At 46.8% G+C, this 18,605-nt stretch overlaps 2 protein-coding genes across 2 annotated transcripts in view; both read left to right on the top strand.

Annotated features, from left to right (window-relative positions):
• Positions 1-18,605, top strand: part of LOC136625058 (carbonyl reductase [NADPH] 1-like) — a 32,946-nt gene that overhangs the window by 12,166 nt on the left and 2,175 nt on the right. The gene's annotated exons all lie outside the window — the stretch shown is intronic.
• LOC136625057 (carbonyl reductase [NADPH] 1-like) lies at positions 1,241-16,177 on the top strand. The gene is made up of 3 exons (XM_066598991.1): positions 1,241-1,571; positions 14,457-14,564; positions 15,608-16,177. The coding sequence occupies exons 1-3, from the start codon at positions 1,286-1,288 to the stop codon at positions 16,042-16,044; spliced, it is 831 nt and encodes a 276-aa protein (XP_066455088.1). The 5' UTR covers positions 1,241-1,285; the 3' UTR covers positions 16,045-16,177.

Raw genomic sequence — 18,605 nt, 5'->3', positions numbered from 1 at the left:
GGCTGCCTGGTCGGCGCGGTGTGCGCGCTTATGGGTGTGGGCGGCGCCGTGCACGCGCCTGTGAATGCAGCTCCGTGCTCTGGCTCCTGTTCATTTAATTCTGTTGGGGGGTGCTGCCTGCCTCTCTCCGCCCCTGGGTAGAGGCTTCTGTTTACAAGGCTGGCAGGGAGGTCCATTCACTGCCAGTTATCGGTTTCGGTCAGTGTGTTTGCATCCTGCCTCTGTCAGTCTCCTGTTGTCAGCTTCTGCTATATCTGCCAGGTCATCCCATCCGCCTCGGTCTGCTTGTATTTTCTGTTGGTTTATTCATCTGCCCTTCCTATCGGTATTCTACCCTGTCCCATCTTGGTACGCCAGCATCTCTCCTCGGTCCCTAGCGAGAGTAGGGACCGCCGCCCAGTTGCCCGCCTGGGGTTAGCAAGGAGTGGAGGCAATAAGGCAGGGACAGGGGTTGCGGTAAGTTCTAGGGCAGCCCGGGCTGGCGTATCATCGGGTAGGATAATGTAACACCCCTCTTCCTCTTAGTTTGGTGGGTTGGCGGCTCTAGGAAGAGTCCTGGCTGCTCTTCCATGTAAGTATTGTGGGGGCCGCTGGGCTCTTGGGAACTTTCAGGGGAGCAGAAATGTTTTTGCAGTTTCTCCAGATCTGCGCCTCCACACACTCCTGTCTCTGAGCTCTGCAGGCAGTTCTGTTCTCCTCATGGCTGGATTTTGGCTCTGATCTGCATTGTGAGCGGTGAGACCTTATATAGATGGGGGTATTATGTCCGATCAGCTGAATTTACCCCAGGTGACTCCAATCAAGCTGTAGAAACATCTCAGAGATGATCCAATGAAATGGGAGGCCCAGAGCTACAAGTGTCACCAGCGGGTGTGAATACTTATGTCACTGCAGAATGGGAGTTTTAATACATTTTTTTTCCAAGGACGTCTGCCATTATGTTGTCACTTTGTCATTATGGGGTATTGAGTGCAGAACAATGGGAACACAGGGCCCCAACATGTAAAAGAAAGTGAAAGGAAAGTCTCCGGACGTCGCTGTAGGTTGAGTCCATAGAAATCTATATATGCAGGAGAATGTACTTGTGCATAAGCTTCAGTATGAACTGCTCTATTTATGTAACTCAGCAGAGCAGTTCTGCATTCTGAGCACCAGATGGCAGCACATCACTCAGTTCTAGGAGGAGGGGGCAGATCTCAGTCCTTGCAGGGAGGAGCTGCCCCTCCTGCTATAATACCCTCCAGTCTCTGCACTTCCTCCTCTGTATACTGTAAGTGCTGGCAGCATGGCTGGAGTGCGGGTGGCAGTAGTCACGGGCAGCAATAAAGGTGTTGGGCTGGCTGTGGTCCGGGCTCTGTGCCGGCAGTTCCAGGGAGATGTGTATCTGACAGCCAGGGACCCCCAGCTTGGAGAAGAAGCTGTGAAGGCCCTAAATAATGAGGGGTTGTGCCCGCTCTTCCATCAGCTGGACATCAATGACCTGAAGAGTATCCGGGCTCTGCGGGATTTTCTCAAGGAGAAGTATGGCGGTCTGGATGTCCTCGTCAACAATGCTGGAATTGCATTTAAAGGTACGTGTGGCGGGGTCAGAAATACTTGCTGGGTAATTTTTGGACCATGAGTTACCGAAAAGTGTCCGTCTATATATATTTTATTAATTTATCCTGAGTTATATCCTGTATTATCCTCCAGAGCTGCACTCACTATTCTGCTGGTGGAGTCACTGTGTACATACATTACTTATCCTGTACTGCTCCTGAGTTACATCCTGTATTATACTCCTGAGCTGCACTCACTATTCTGCTGCTGGAGTTACTGTGTACATACATTACTTATCCTGTACTGATCCTGAGTTACATCCTGTATTATACTCCAGAGCTGCACTCACTATTCTGCTGGAGGAGTCACTGTGTACATACATTACTTATCCTGTACTGCTCCTGAGTTACATCCTGTATTATCCTCCAGAGCTGCACTCACTATTCTGCTGGTGGAGTCACTGTGTACATTACTTATCCTGTACTGATCCTGAGTTGCATCCTGTATTATACTCCAGAGCTGTACTCACTATTCTGCTGGTGGGGTCACTGTGTACATACATTACTTATCCTGAGTTACATCCTGTATTATACTCCAGAGCTGCACTCACTATTCTGCTGGTGGGGTCACTGTGTACATACATTACTTATCCTGTACTGCTCCTGAGTTACATCCCGTATGTCGAGGGTTAATTTGTTCAAACAGACTGGTCAGTCATGTTGTCGGTTCCGAATTGACCTAAGCAGGAGGAGCGCTCCTTTGAGAGACCATGCACAGACCTATACACACAGTATATGGTTTGAAACAAGTGACTCTGTTTATTGTCTGTATCGTCTCAGTTTATATAGAAGATCGCCCACGCAGGGATGCGACCTATGGTAATACAAGGAATAACCTCATGATAAACTCATGACTTCTATATCTGACAATAAACCTATGACATAATCATTCAATAAACTTTGACATTCAGGCTTGATATATGACTTTTAAGAAATTGCTGATAATCTTCTTTGCGGTTAGGCTAGGTCTTACTACATCCCGAGACATCTGGCCTTAGAACTTCCTGATTCCACTTAGATCAGACGTACTTCCTTAAAGAGTCATGACTTCTGTTACACATACAATATATTGCTAAAATATTCTTTTTGCTAAAATAGATTGATAAGCATATATACGGTACTCGTTTTTGATAAGCGACATTTATTAATTTCTTTACAGCCCCTATTGGCCCTTATCATTCCCCCATTTTGGACATCAGGAAGTCACACACAGGAATGACAATTATGGGGAATTTTGAGGCTGAGTTGATCCAGAGGAAGGCGAAAACCCTTTTAGGAAAAAGCCAATTATCCTTGTATAAAAAAGGGAAAAATTCCTTCCTGACCCCAAATATGGCGATCGGAACAAGTCCCAAGATCACAGCCGACATCTGACTTTTTAAAATGCATTATTGTTTTCATGAATCTAAACAAATCTCTTACCATTTGTGTGAAACATAAAGTGTATGTTTGACCGCATCACAATGGGGACAATATTCATATACATTAAGAAAGGTATTTTCCTGAATAACATTGCTCTCTTCCACATCACTATTGTTATGCACTATTGAATATATATCGCAAAGTGTCTTTATTGGAGTGGGGATAGACAGTAAGCAAGTCCGTAAAATATCTTCCCCACTCCGCAGGTTGGGCATGCACATATGGGAAATATTCAGTACGTCTTTTGCAAAGTATTCCCACATGTTGGGGTGTCCTTCCGCCCAAACAGTCCATCTTCTTCTTACATTGACAGTTGATGAAGAATTGTCCCGCAAAGAGAGTAGTCCAAGAAAACAAAGGGTAAATAATACACCTATCCAGACTATCAATGCTGGTGTCCAGGTTGCCATCCTCCTCCCCCACCCTGGGTTGGGCTTACTCTCCACCCCCCTCGTGGTGCTGAGGCGTTGGAACTTTCTTGCAGTGTGAGGCATGGATCCAAGTGGGTTTGCCTTCTAGCTTGACCGAGGTGGGAGTGGTTAACAGCACTTGGTATGGTCCGTCAAAGCGAGGTTCCAAAGTCTTTCTGACGTGTCTCTTTACCACCACCCAATCTCCGGGATTCAGAGAGTGGGATCCTTCCAAACTATCAGGGTCTGGAATAGAAGAGAAGACTAGGTCGTGTGTTATTTTTAGCTTTTGGCATAAATCCTGCACAAAGGAAGTAACTTTATCATGACCCAGGGATAGAGCTTGGGGGTGATACAGTCCTAACCTGGGCACGGAGCCAAAGAGAATCTCATAAGGAGACAGTCCTGTTTTCCTATTTGGCGTGGTTCGTACTGAGTAGAGGGCCAGAGGTAGGCACTCGGGCCAAGGTTTTCCTGTTTCAACCATGGCTTTCTGTATCTTAAGTTTGAGGGTGCCATTGAGTCTTTCTACTTTTCCGGAGCTCTGCGGATGATAGGGGGTGTGAAACGCCTGCTCTACTCCTAAGGCGGACATGACTTCCTTCATTACCTCACCAGTGAAGTGAGTACCACGGTCGCTCTCAATGGTCTCTGGTACCCCAAATCTGCACACTAACTCTGACACAAGTTTCTTTGCAGTGGCCTGGGCAGTGGCCTTCGGGACCGGGTAGGCCTCAGCCCACCCAGAAAAGAGGTCAATGCATACCAGGACATACTCATACCTTCCTGATCTGGGCAGCTGGATGTAATCTATCTGTAGTCTCTGGAAGGGGTACAAAGGTCGCGGAGTGCACTTCCGAGGGGTCTTTACTACTTGACCGGGGTTGTGTAGTGCACAGATTTCACAAGCCTTGACGTATGCCTTTGCCATCCTGTCAAATCCCGGAGCGTACCACATTTTCTCCACCAGGGCTACCATGGCATTACGAGAAGCGTGCACCTTTCCATGAGCCAAAAGGGCCATACTAGGATAGGCAGCCGCAGGTAAACACATACGGGAACCCATCATCCAACCTTCATTTCCTTTTACTGCCCCTGCACTTGCCCAGCGCTCCTGCTCTTGCCCTGAGGGGAGTAGGTCCACCTCCTTCTGTGGTGGGACAGAGAGGGTCTGGTCCTCGGCAGGGGGATCAGGATCCTCCTCCGCTGGGCAGGACCTGGTCTGAACTCTGCACACGGGTGCCCTCCAGTCCAGCAGGGCTGCAGCCTTTGCTGCTCCGTCTGCCTTCTCGTTGCCTCTGCTTTCCAAGGAGTCCCCTTGGGTGTGTGCCTTTACCTTTATTATGGCTACCTGCTTCGGGAGCATGATAGCTGACATTAAACTACTTACTGCCTCACCATTCTTTATCGGTCTGCCTTGAGCTGTTAGGAAGCTCCGCGCGCGCCAAATCGGCCCATAGTCATGCGCAACGCCAAACGCGTACCTGGAGTCCGTGTAGATATTAGCAGTGACTCCCCGGGCTAACTTGCAGGCCTCGGTCAGAGCGCACAGCTCCGCTTCCTGTGCTGACATATGTGGGGGCATGGCGCGGCCTATCAGTACTTCATTCATTGATACTACAGCAAACCCTGTCACAAATCTGCCCATCTCATTCTGGTATCGTGATCCATCCACAAACATTTCAAGGTGGGGGTTCAGGAGAGGCTTATCTGTGACATGAGCAAATCCAGCTGTCTCCTGCTCCATCAGAGCAGCACAGTCATGCTGGTGCTCGGCGTCAAAAGCTTCCTCTTCGCCTAGGGAATTGACAAAAAGTTGATCCCCTGTGCTTACTCCCCCTTTTGAATCAGTGTCACCTAATGGCAGTAAGGTGGCCGGATTCAAAGTTGTGCAACGTTGAAATGAGACATTGGATGAAGAGTGTACTGCAAGTTCCATTTTAACCTGTCTAGCAAGAGACAGATGTTTACGGCTCACCTGTGTCAGAATTCCATGTACGTCATGGGGCGTGAGGACCACAAGAGGGTAGTCTAGGACCACCTCAGAAGCTTTCTCAAGTAGTGCTTGTACAGCCAGAACTGCTCTTACACAGGAGGGTGAACCCCTGGCTACTGCATCAAGATGTGCACTGTAGTATGCTACAGGGCGCTTTTTGTCACCATGCTCTTGTGTGAGGACGGCAGTAGCATGTCCCGCCATCTCAGTCACGAACATCTGGAAGGGTTTATCATAGTCAGGCAGACCCAGTGCTGGAGCACTGGTAATCTGTATTTTCAGCTGATGGAAAGCTGACTCGGCTTCCGGAGACAAAGCAAATGGCTTAGAACTCAGGCAGTCGTACAGAGGCTGCATGGTCATGGAGGCAGAGCGAATCCACGGCCGACAATATGAAACTAACCCCAGAAATGTCCGCAACTGAGCATGGGAGGTAGGGAGTGGCATGTCCTCCACCACCTTGGTACGTTCTGGCGTGAGGTGTTTTGTACCAGGACCTAGGCAGTGACCAAGAAACACAACATGAGATTTGCAAAACTGTAATTTGTCTTTACTGGCTTTACACCCGCTGTCTGCAAGAAAACAAAGGAGGCTGAGTGAAGCCGCAACACAGGTGGGTCTGTCCGGTGCACAGAGTAGGAGATCATCAACATACTGAAGCAGGGCCACACCTGGTGGGACCGTCCATGCATCAAGTACAAGCCTCATACATCGGGTGAATTGATTTGGGCTGTTTTGTGCCCCTTGTGGTAGGACAGTCCAGCAGTACTGTTTTCCTCGGAATGTGAAGGCAAACAGGTACTGGCAATCGGGGTGGATCGGGACGGACATAAAGGCATTGGCGAGATCGATCAGAGTGTACCAACAGGTTCCGGATGGTATGGTGGACAACAGAGTGTAAGGGTTGGGGACCAAAGGTGTTTCTAGGATGGTCACCTTATTGATTTCTCTTAGATCGTGAACCATCCGGTAGGTATCAGGTTCACCTTTCTTCCCTTTCTTTTTAACCGGGAAGAGTGGCGTGTTAGCGGGTGAGACGCAAGGTTTTAAAGCATTCAAGGCACATAACTCTGTAATAGTGGAGGCTATTGCGTCTTCCTGTGCCATGGCTAGGGGATATTGGCGGATCATGGGGGCTTTTTCCCCATCTTTGAGATATACCATGACTGGGGGTACGTGGAGATGGCCCAAGTCTGTCTTCCCTTTTGCCCAAAGGGTCTCTGGCACTGCTGAGAGAACCTGTGTATCTTCTGGGGTCAACACATATACAGTACAAGAAGGAGGCGGAGTGACCAAGTCTGCTGCCATGAGACAGAATACTTGGTGGTCGGCCGCAGAGGTACTGACATGAGCCCCACCGGAAGGATGGAGCTGAATACAGCACCCCAGGGGTCCCATCACATCGGTTCCCATGATGCAATCCCCAGCGGGTGACACCAGGAAGCGAGTGAGGACTCGTGACCCTTGAAAGGAGACTTCTATGGGTTCGGTCTCACGCATGGGTGTTGGTTCACCGGACACTCCAACGGCTATGGCTATGGAGTCTGAGAGGGGAATACTAAGGTCATTGACTTGTGAGGTACTGACACATGATTTAGTAGCCCCTGTGTCAATTAAAAAGGGCACCTCCTTCCCCTGGATTTTTAGAGGCTGAAAAATTTGTGGCCCACGTGCGTCAGTAACTATAAGGGACACGGGGGAAGGAGTGCCAGACCTTCATTGGTAATTGGTATACCCGTTGTTTCCCTGTGGGCGGGATGATGTGGTATTGGCCGTACTTCCCTGTTGCCCCCTTTCGTCTGACATGTTCTGTCTAGGGCGTTTAGGGGCTCTACAATTACGGGCCAAGTGTCCAGTCTTCCCGCAGTTATAACACTTACGGGTCTCCCGCCTGGGGTCGTTAAGTCGGACTGTGTCCCCCTCCATGGTGTAATGTTTAACCATAACACCCTTTGCGTGGTCTTCTGTATCCATGACAAATCCTACAGCTTTCTTATATAGATCACGCGGTTTGGCCTGTCGCCAATCGGGGGTACATGCTTTAACGCGTTCAGACAGGCGCTTATCTATTCCTTGCATAAAGGCTTCACAAAAAGCAGCATTACGTATTGCTTTTGGACAATCATATAAACCCAGATCTCTGCCAACTTCCTCTAAACGGCCAAAGTAACATTCAATAGACTCGCCCTTGTTCTGTCTACACTGGGTTAGGGCTGTACGTCTCTCTTGGGCTTTGTCCTTAAACCAGGTCTTAACCTTGTCAACATATTGAGTACCACTAAGTAATGTCTGGGGGTCATCTGGGCGATCTTCAAGACCACAAAATTGAGCAATACTATTGTAAAGGCCCAGAGGACATTTTACATTCATAAGACATTCCATATCTGTCCAAGTGGCAGAGTAGTTTTTCTGTATGACTTCCAACTTTCTATGGAAAGCTGCTGGCTCTGTCTGGGGATCGGGCAGTTGCTGACACAGTGCCATCTGGTCTGTGGCGCTCCAGGGTCGCCATGTAGTGACTGTAGACCCGGGAGTTGGTCTATGTGCGTCCGTAGGTCTGTCATTAGAAGACGATGGTCTGTCAGTGTCCTCTTGTCTGACCGTGCCCAATGGTGGACTTGGTCTGTTTGGTTCTCTATAATGGGTAGTGGAGGTTGTAACTGGGAATAAGGGAACCGGTTGTCTACACTGATCCCTGGGACGTGGAGTCCCACATACTGTACAGAGTTCTTTAAAACAGGCATTCTGTTGACCACAACGTGGACAGTCCCAAGCCGGACCTCTATTTACTTCAGGGCTCGGGGATCCTGATTGAGGGCTGTAGGGAGGTGTATCCATCTGGGCAGTAGCCTGTGGATACGTAGGAGGCAAGGGTGGCAAATTGGGATACAGAGAATTAAAGGGATTATTTGGAGACATTGGTGGAACGGCCGGGACGACAGGAGAGACTAATGGAACCGTAGGGGTTTCCATGGGAACGTCTATTGGTGGCCGGGGCATAGGACAATAAACTAAAATGCCCTTGCCTCGGGATTCGGAGTCCCAGTGTTCGTCTTCTGCTGTTTTAGAGCAGTCCAGAATAGCCTTCATGCCTTTTTCCAAACCCTTTTTTCTTATTTCCTTTCTATGCTTATCCTCATATTGTGACCAAAATTCATAATTGAATGTTCCCGCCTTCTTGAGGCCTATACGTTTGTAAACTTTATAGGCTTGTCTGCAAATGTCCTCCCCTTCTCTATCTTTAATTATCTCAATAGGAGTCTGATATATCTTAGATTGTTCAGACCCCATCTTGACCACTTCCGACTATTCTTCACTAAGTATACAGGACGTATATTTCACACAGTAAACTAAGATAATCACTGAGACTATCTGGGAACACACAGTTCCCTGTCCCGGAATAGATTTACAGAACTAAAACGTGGTCAACTTCAAACACTAGGATTCAGGGGAGACCAGACTTCGCCTCTTAGGGAACTTTTAGTAATATTATAACAGATCCAGAGTAAGAATATGACTGCCAGAAATGAGACTATAACAATGACAATTATTTCAATCTCCAATACAGACAACATGACTCTTTAAGTCCCAATGAGTGAGTTCTTCCGTCTAGGACAGTTAAATGAACTTATTCACTCTAAAATATGGACGGGGCAGAAAATATAGGAAACAGGCAACAACATACCTCTAGTCCGTTAGAGACACACAGATCAAAAGAATCCAGACTGTATAATAGTAAGATAAGCTCTTACCTGTACACCGGTGTTTTAGTCTGGAGTCTCCGGATCCAATATCCACGTCAACGGGCCAGGAGTTTGTTTCAGTCTACTGGTTGCGATGTCCCGTAAAGGTAAGCCCCGCCCCCTAGTTGGGCGCCAAGAACTGTCGAGGGTTAATTTGTTCAAACAGACTGGTCAGTCATGTTGTCGGTTCCGAATTGACCTAAGCAGGAGGAGCGCTCCTTTGAGAGACCATGCACAGACCTATACACACAGTATATGGTTTGAAACAAGTGACTCTGTTTATTGTCTGTATCGTCTCAGTTTATATAGAAGATCGCCCACGCAGGGATGCGACCTATGGTAATACAAGGAATAACCTCATGATAAACTCATGACTTCTATATCTGACAATAAACCTATGACATAATCATTCAATAAACTTTGACATTCAGGCTTGATATATGACTTTTAAGAAATTGCTGATAATCTTCTTTGCGGTTAGGCTAGGTCTTACTACATCCCGAGACATCTGGCCTTAGAACTTCCTGATTCCACTTAGATCAGACGTACTTCCTTAAAGAGTCATGACTTCTGTTACACATACAATATATTGCTAAAATATTCTTTTTGCTAAAATAGATTGATAAGCATATATACGGTACTCGTTTTTGATAAGCGACATTTATTAATTTCTTTACAGCCCCTATTGGCCCTTATCACGTATTATACTGCAGAGCTGCACTCACTATTCTGCTGCTGGTGGAGTCACTGTGTACATACATTACTTATCCTGTACTGATCCTGAGCTACATCCTGTATTATACTCCAGAGCTGCACTCACTATTCTGCTGGTGGCGTCACTGTGTACATACATTACTTATCCTGTACTGCTCCTGAGTTACATCCTGTATTATACTCCTGAGCTGCACTCACTATTCTGCTGGTGGAGTCACTGTGTACATACATTACTTATCCTGTACTGATCCTGAGTTACATCCTGTATTATACTCCAGAGCTGTACTCACTATTCTGCTGCTGGAGTTACTGTGTACATACATTACTTATCCTGTACTGATCCTGAGTTACATCCTATATTATCCTCCAGAGCTGCACTCACTATTCTGCTGGTGGAGTCACTGTGTACATTACTTATCCTGTACTGATCCTGAGTTGCATCCTGTATTATACTCCAGAGCTGTACTCACTATTCTGCTGGTGGGGTCACTGTGTACATACATTACTTATCCTGAGTTACATCCTGTATTATACTCCAGAGCTGCACTCACTATTCTGCTGGTGGGGTCACTGTGTACATACATTACTTATCCTGTACTGATCCTGAGTTACATCCCGTATTATACTGCAGAGCTGCACTCACTATTCTGCTGCTGGTGGAGTCACTGTGTACATACATTACTTATCCTGTACTGATCCTGAGTTACATCCTGTATTATACTCCAGAGCTGCACTCACTATTCTGCTGGTGGAGTCACTGTGTACATACATTACTTATCCTGTACTGGTCCTGAGTTACATCCTGTATTATACTCCAGAGCTGCACTCACTATTCTGCTGGTGGAGTCACTGTGTACATACATTACTTATCCTGTACTGATCCTGAGTTACATCCTGTATTATACTCCAGAGCTGCACTCACTATTCTGCTGGTGGAGTCACTGTGTACATACATTACTTATCCTGTACTGCTCCTGAGTTACATCCTGTATTATACTCCAGAGCTGCACTCACTATTGCACAGGCTTCAGAGCTGAAATCTTCCAGTATTCCTTGGTACTCAATGTTTACAGCTTGCAGTGGTGATCTGAGCTGTATATTCGGCCCCTCAGGCACTGTAGAGCATAATTATGTGGCATCATCAAGGCATGCTGGGAGTTGTAGTTTTCCTGCGGTGTGGTTTGATAGCCCCTGGATAGACTCTAGTCGTGGAGTGCAGATGTTTGGACGGGCCTCGGCTCGCCTTGTAAGCTCTGTATCTGCAGAGTCACGCTGACTTGTCTGTAACCTGCAGTTCTGGTTTGTTACGCAGTTTATGGTTTTTCTGCAAAGAACCCTTATAAATAGCGGCTGCCAGAACTCGCTGCCCGCCACTGCGGCTGCCACTGCGGCTGCCAGAGGAGTCGTCATCGAGGTTCCTGACAATCGGGCAGCGGTCATGTGACGGGGGGCTCGCACCCCCTTGACCCAATCTGAAACACGTTGTGAGCGGCTCGTATTGATGCACGGAGGTATTTCCTGCGCCAACTTTGCAGCACGAACCCTGAAGCCGTGATCATATGAACGCGCAATTGTTTATAATAGCGTGTACGGACGATTTCAGTACAAATTAGGCTCCCAAATCCGGGCCCCATTATGGGTGTAATGACACACAATGAGTGAACCACAATATGAAGTCTTAATACAGCGGAATTACTTTACTGCTGATGCTGCAAAGTCCAATAAGTTGGGGTCACCTCCATTGTATCACATATTGTAATACCGTAGCGCTGAGCAATAAACCCGGCGTGAAGCCTCAGGCACCACATGGACTCCAGCCATACAATGCACAGACCGCCTTCTGTGCCCCGCTTTCATGCAGAGGTCTAATCTCTGGGAATCCAACACAAGAAAACCTCGGGGGAGATTTATAAAACCGACTCTGTTGCCCATTTGTAGCCACCAATCACAGCTCGGCCTTCAGTTTTTAACATAAATCTCCCTATAGCCCTTCGTTACGTGCCTGACTATAGTTATTGAAGCCATGGACACTTCTAGAGGCAATTATTTTCACTGAAATGCGGGTATTTTGGGGGTTTTAGTAACATTTTGGCAGCTTTCTGTCTTCTGCAGCTTCTACATAGCGCTGTATATGGACACTGCAGACGGCGGCTCAGTAGGAGATCCGTGTGCTGGACCGACAGCTTAAGGCTCTTGTATACTCAACCATCATAATTAGAGATGAGCGAGTATACTCACTAAGGCACATTACTGGAGCGAGTAGTGCCTTAGCCGAGTATCTCCCCGCTCGTCTCTAAAGATGCGGGGGGCGGGAAGCGGCAGGGGAGAGCAGGGACGAACGGAGGGGAGATCTCTCCTCCCCCCAACACCCCCCCCCCCCCCTTCCCCCTGCTCCCCGCCGCAACTCACCTGTCGCCGGCTCACGAATCTTTAGAGACGAGCGGTGTGATACTCGGCTATGGCAATACTCGCTCCAGTAATGTGCCTTAGCGAGTATACTCGCTCGTCTCTAATTATAATCCTTCAGTGTAAATGCCGCCGTGATCTGAACGATGGACAATAATTAGTTTGTGCAGGTATAGAAGTCAAATGACGGATCGGCGCCTGTAAACAGGAAGTCTTTCATCTATGAACCACTGCCTGTTTACTGTGAATGGATACCCGGCGCGCTTCACCTCCAACCAATGAGTGATCGCTGCTCCTGTGCTTCCTGCATAGGAATAATTATGGCTGGTACAGCAGTCGGGGGCTGAAGGACTGTCGGGGTGCGTTCACACAGGACCACCTGCCGGGCACAGATGTCCAACGGGTCATCCCAGCAACGATCATCGCTGGTGAATGAAGGCGGAGCGCGATCATTCCAGCCTCCCGCCTCCATCCAGAGTACGCAGGCAGTCGCTCGTAGAGAAGGGGCTGCCAGTTTACACGGACTGATCCGTTGTCATGCATGCAGAAACTCAACAACCAACGAGAAGCAAACTAATTCTAATTCCAGTGATCTGCAGAAGACAAACAATGCAACATTTTTAATGAAACCCAAAAATGATTGTCAGCCCAAAATAGATGCATTTAAGTGAAAAAATACTTTCCTCCTTCAAAGGGGTTCATACAAAAATGACCAAATCTGGGATTGACAAAACAACTGTGAGGGGGATTCACAACTGGCTGAGTGATCGTACTCAAAGAGTGGTCATAAATGGCTGCACATCCAAGTGGAAGAATGTATCAAGTGTGGACCACAAGGCTCTGTCCTGGGCCCAGTGTTGGCCAACATTGTTATAAATGATCTGGAGGAGGGAATTGTGGGAAACTGATCAAATCTGCTGATGACACAAAGCTAGGAGGGATAGCTAACACTAGGGAAGAGAGAGAGGATTCAAAAAGATCTAGAAAAGCTTGCACAGTGGTCAGCGACTAACAGAATGGTATTTAACAAGAAGGGATGCAAAGTCCTACATCTGGGCAAGAAAAATAAAGAAAGCCCATAGAGAATGGAAGGAATTGGGCTAAGCAGCATCACATGTGAAAAGGACTTGGGTATACTAATAGATCACAGACTGAACATGAGTCAACAATGTGATGCAGCAGCCAAAAGGGCAAACACAATTCTGGGATGTATTAAGAGAAGCATAGAGTCTAGATCACGTGAGGTCATTATCCCCTCTGCTCTTCCTTAGTCAGACCTCATCTGGAATACTGGGTCCAGTTCTGGGCACCCCACTTTATAAAAGACATAGACAAACTGGAGCAAGTTCAGAGAAGAGTTACCAAGATGGTGGGCAGTCTGCAAATCATGTCCTACTCTGTTTCCCTGAAAATAAAACCGTGTCTTATATTAATTTTTGCTCCAATAGATTTTTTTTTTTTACATGTATAGCTGCCTGGACACTATTTATATTGTTTTTTTTTTGTTTGTTTTTTTTAATTGTAACCAGGGCTAAATTTTGGAGTAGGGCTTATATTTTAAGCATCCTCAAAAATCCAGAAAAATCGTACTAGGGCTTATTTTCAGGGAAACTGGATTTGTAGAATGGTTAAAGGATCTGGGAATGTTTAGCTTGCAGAAGAGAAGGCTGAGAGGAGACTTAATAGCGGCCTACAAATATCTGAAGAGCGGTCACAGTGCAGAGGGATCAGCCCTATTCTCATATGTACAAGGAAAGACTAGAAGCAATGAGATCAAACTGAGAGGGAGGAGACAGATTAGATATTAGACAGTGAGTGGAACAGGTTGCCACGGGAGGTGGGGAGTTCTCCTTCAATGGAAGTGTTCAAACAAAGGCTGGACAGACATCTGTCTGGGATGATTTAGTGAAACCTGTACTAAGCAGGGGGTCGGACCCGATGACCCCAGAGGACCCAGGTGACCCTGGAGGACCCATCCAACTCTACCATTCTATGAAATGTGATAGAACATAATACAATTTTTTTTTTTTATTTCTCACAATTTCCATTAAAAGCCATGAAGAGAGCCTCGTTCCTGGCACTAGTTGCTCATACATGGCGGCCGCTCTCTTCGGTGTACCAACGTATTTGACCTGAACCTCAGACTTTCCATGTCTTATCTTTCCAGTTGCCGACACGGCGCCATTTGCCACCCAAGCGGAGGTCACTCTGAGGACCAACTTCTTCGCCACAAAAGACATTTCCGATGAGCTTCTTCCACTAATCAAACCACATGGTGAGTGCGCGGCGACGGGCCCGTCCACCGGGGGGTAAAGTGTACCGACCAATCTCATTACGTCTGCCGTGTACACCGGTCATCTGACCGCTCAGAGCAGAAGAGCTTGTGTTCACCTGCGGGGACCTGGAGGTTGGTGTCACCTTTAACCCCTTAGTGATTTTTGCAACAATCTTTTGGGGATTTTCATCTTCACTTTTTAAAACCCATACATTTTTGGTTTTTCCATCCACCCGGCTTGTTTTTTTTTTTTCTTGGTACCATTTTTTTATGTACATTTAATGTATTGTAGAATTTTTTTTTTTTTGGAGAGCGCGGAGAAAAAACACCAACTATTGTTTTCCCCACAGTTTAGTCATGCAGCATAAATGACGGTCAGTTTTTTTTTTTTCTGCGGGCCGGTACGATTACGAAATTACCAAAATTGTATATTTTCTTTTACGTTTTTCTACAACAAAATCCTTTTCTTTGGATAATCTATATTATTCTGCATGGGCCCTCCGCTATTACGTGGTGTAGGGCAGATGACCACTAAGGCTGCTCCCTCCCTCTGTAAGCCCTTACATTGATCGTGGCATATAAGGGGTTAACAGCAGGGATCAGTGTTCTCACCGATCCCCACTGTTGCAGCAGGAGCCTGGCTACTGGCATAAATGTTTGCTGATTTGCGGAATGTGCTACCCACCTGGGTTGTACACTTACACCCCCGGGTGGGAAGGGGTTAAAGTATCATCGTGGATATTAATTGTCCCATATCTGTAGAAATCTGCCAACCATTTAAAGAGTTAACAGTCATCATTATAGATGTTAATAATTGGCAACGATTATGATGGTCTGTTCCCTATTTGAGTTCTGTGGAGGGCCCCCAGGGGCTGCTGTGTACCTCAGTTACTCCTGTGGGAAACGATGGCATCAGACAAGAGATACTCGAGCCATTTGCAGGCTAAAGGGTTGGATGGCCCCCATAGACATCACATTATAGCCTGAGCTGTAGGACCGGTCCTCTGTGCTGCCGCTCACCACCATGTGTTGTGCTTTTACAGGAAGAGTTGTCAATGTGTCCAGCATGGTCAGCATCTCGGCTCTCGCCAAGTGCAGCCCCGAACTTCAGGAGACGTTCCGCAGTTCCACCATCACCGAGGACGAGCTGGTGAAGCTGATGGAGCAGTTTGTGGAGGATGCCAAGAACGGAGTCCATGAAGAGAAGGGCTGGCCAAACACTTCTTATGGGGTGTCCAAAATCGGGGTGACAGTGCTGTCCAGAATTCAAGCACGTCAACTAAAGCAGAGCAGGAAAGGGGAGGCCATCCTTCTCAATGCCTGCTGCCCAGGGTGGGTGAGGACTGACCTGGCAGGCTCCAATGCCACTAAGTCACCAGATGAAGGAGCTGAGACACCCGTCTACTTGGCTCTGCTCGCGACTTCCTTGGATTCGCCCAACGGGGAGCTGGTCATTGATAAGAAAGTCGTCACCTGGTAGATGTAAGATCTAAAGCCCGATGCCCTTCTGTCCGCTGTTGGCCTTAACCGAAGCCCTTATTAGTAGGACGATGCCTCGTTTCTCCTGTGAGATGTAGTTTTATATCTATAATAAATGTTGTCATTACCTAAAATGTGAGGTGGAGTTCAGTTCTTTGTGCTGCAGCCTGTAAACATGACCTCACAGGGAAGCGGCCGCGGGGAACACAGCGGGGAGCCTGGAAGGGGTAGCGCATGCCTGTTTGTTGGATCGCTGCATGGGGAGCAAGTTTTTGCAAAAGAAAAACCCCGGACATCCCCTTTAAAGACCTACACTGACGGGCCCCTTTATCAGCACCCCAGCTTCTTTATTAGAGCTCCTGCCTGTTTAGTACTCGTACCCCGGGGTTCCCCTCCATTCAAAGCTGCACTGCATGTTAATGGTAAATACGAAGTATTAGCTAATATTTTGGCCAAAATACGTGAGCCCACAAGCCACGTCACGGGTCCTGGTTTATTGTGGGTAACCTGTGGGAAGGGGCCTGTGATTCTGGTATGAGCTATCTAGCCCTCCTGGCAACCATCGTAAGCTCTTCTGTACAATCTATATGGACCTTCTGTAGACCATCCCCCACCTGACTCAAAGGGGCTGACGCTTCTGTTCTCCTGAGCGCCGACTCTCCATGTTTCATCCAGACTCAATAGCTTTACTAAATAAAGAAGAGTCTCCAATTTTAGAAATTTACCCGCCAAATGTTCATCTTCTCCTGTTTTGTCCGTCTTCACAGCAGATTCTGCATAGCATTACGTGACCCTCCGCCTGATAATATCTCCACTTCTCTGACATCTACAATTCGAGACTAACCATGCTAAATAGATGACCTGTCGCAGGTGTCACATGACATTATAGCTGCCGCCTGCTGCGCTCTCATTACTAGATATGAATGGACTCTGTTGGACATAACACAAAGGCCGGATTTACAATGGCGAGCGTGGAAATTGGACCGACATGGAGCTTGTAAACCTGCAGTTGTGATGCCATCTGCGAGAGAAATGCGTTGCGTCGCGGTCCATGAGATCTTCACACACGTTTTTCATCAGCATGAAAATGGATTGTTATTTCAATAGGGTAAATTAAAGCTCGCACCCACGGGCCTGGAAATCGCATCTGCATGCAAGTGAGAAGCGATTTTATATATATATATATATATATATTAGTGCTTCTGTAAAGAATAATGTGGAATATCACCCAAAATGGGAGGTTCTGCAACTCTTCTATCGTGCAGGATTAATTCACCTGCTGTCAGTTCTGGATAATTCTCATTCTCGTGTGCGGCTTCTGTGTATCTTGCAATACAGACAAACAGTGCGCTCCTATAATTGTGTTGGGGGTCTTCAACGGAGACCAGTGCTGATGTTGCCTGAGTCCAAATTCAAAGGAAAGTTAATTTGAGTACTCGTAGGAGAGAACCATAATAAGCCACTACACACACACAAAGTCTAGTGAATCAAAATGAATTCTACTTTATTGTTGAACATTGCCAGTTTTTATACAAGATGAAAAGAAGGCATTTCCAAATGTTGCCTGGTACAAAGATTAGTGACAAAAAACGCGGCCGGTGATTGGACGACTAACAAGGATCTGTTCGCTTCTCGTTTATCTTTCATCTGCTGCAGACATAAAGATAATCGTTCTCACATTTTTGTCCAGATTCACCGGCGCAGTCAATGACTGAACGGTTTATGAGCGAACATCTTACCCGCTTGTATGGACGAGCGAACTCCATAATCGTCTGCACGTTCGCCAACGTGAATGATGAATCACTCCGTGTAAAAGTACCTGAAGGCCGGCGTCACACGGGCGTCTGTCTATTGGCGCACTACTCAGTACAACTTTTTTGCGCCCTGCCCTAGACTTTTATCTGCAGGTATCGGCGTATTTTGCTGTATGGTTTCCTGCAATGGAAAGGGTGAATACAGTGATAAATCCTATGTGAACCCCGCCTAGAATTGGTTACATAACAGTAAATCAGAAGAGCGGCAGATTATAGTACAACCCCAATTCCAAAAACTTGGGCTGCTGGGTAAAATGTAAAAAAAGTAGGCAAAAAATATGCGATGATTTGGAAATCTCATCTATCCATATTTTATTCACGATGGAACACAAAGCAGGGGGAGAAGTTTTTCCATTTCATTTTTAACAACTTACTTTTCCAGCCTTTTGTTGCCCCTATCCCAACCTTTGTGAGATGTGTTGCTGCCATCAATTTCTAAATGAGGTAATTTTTTAAAAATGAAATGGAGAAATGTCCTCCCCGCCCCTCTGATATGTTCTATTGGGAATAAGATATGGTCAGGTGAGATTTCCAAATCATCACATTTTTTTTCTTTACATTGTACACAGCGTCCCAACTTTTTTGGAATTGCATTATATACGGAGAGATATTGACTTTTGTATGCAGTTGTAGCGGCTATTTTTGCATAAGTGACAACAGGAAGTGCAGCCATATTGGTTGTCACCTTTAAATTGTCTTCTCAGAATCGGATTTTCCCGTCTCTATAAACATATGCCATCCAGCTTTA

The sequence above is a fragment of the Eleutherodactylus coqui genome, chromosome 4, assembly GCF_035609145.1.
Source record: "Eleutherodactylus coqui strain aEleCoq1 chromosome 4, aEleCoq1.hap1, whole genome shotgun sequence".
NCBI classification, from domain to species: domain Eukaryota; kingdom Metazoa; phylum Chordata; class Amphibia; order Anura; family Eleutherodactylidae; genus Eleutherodactylus; species Eleutherodactylus coqui.
This window is presented reverse-complemented; position numbering and strand designations above follow the sequence as displayed.

What these genes read in the sequence shown, in the direction of transcription:
- LOC136625057 (XM_066598991.1), top strand. Translation starts at nt 1,286, where the DNA reads ATGGCTGGAGTGCGGGTGGCAGTAGTCACGGGCAGCAATAAAGGTGTT. An exon ending in TGCTGGAATTGCATTTAAAG is followed by an intron (nt 1,572 to 14,456) that starts GTACGTGTGGCG and finishes TTATCTTTCCAG; the next exon opens with TTGCCGACACGGCGCCATTT. An exon ending in TCCACTAATCAAACCACATG is followed by an intron (nt 14,565 to 15,607) that starts GTGAGTGCGCGG and finishes GTGCTTTTACAG; the next exon opens with GAAGAGTTGTCAATGTGTCC.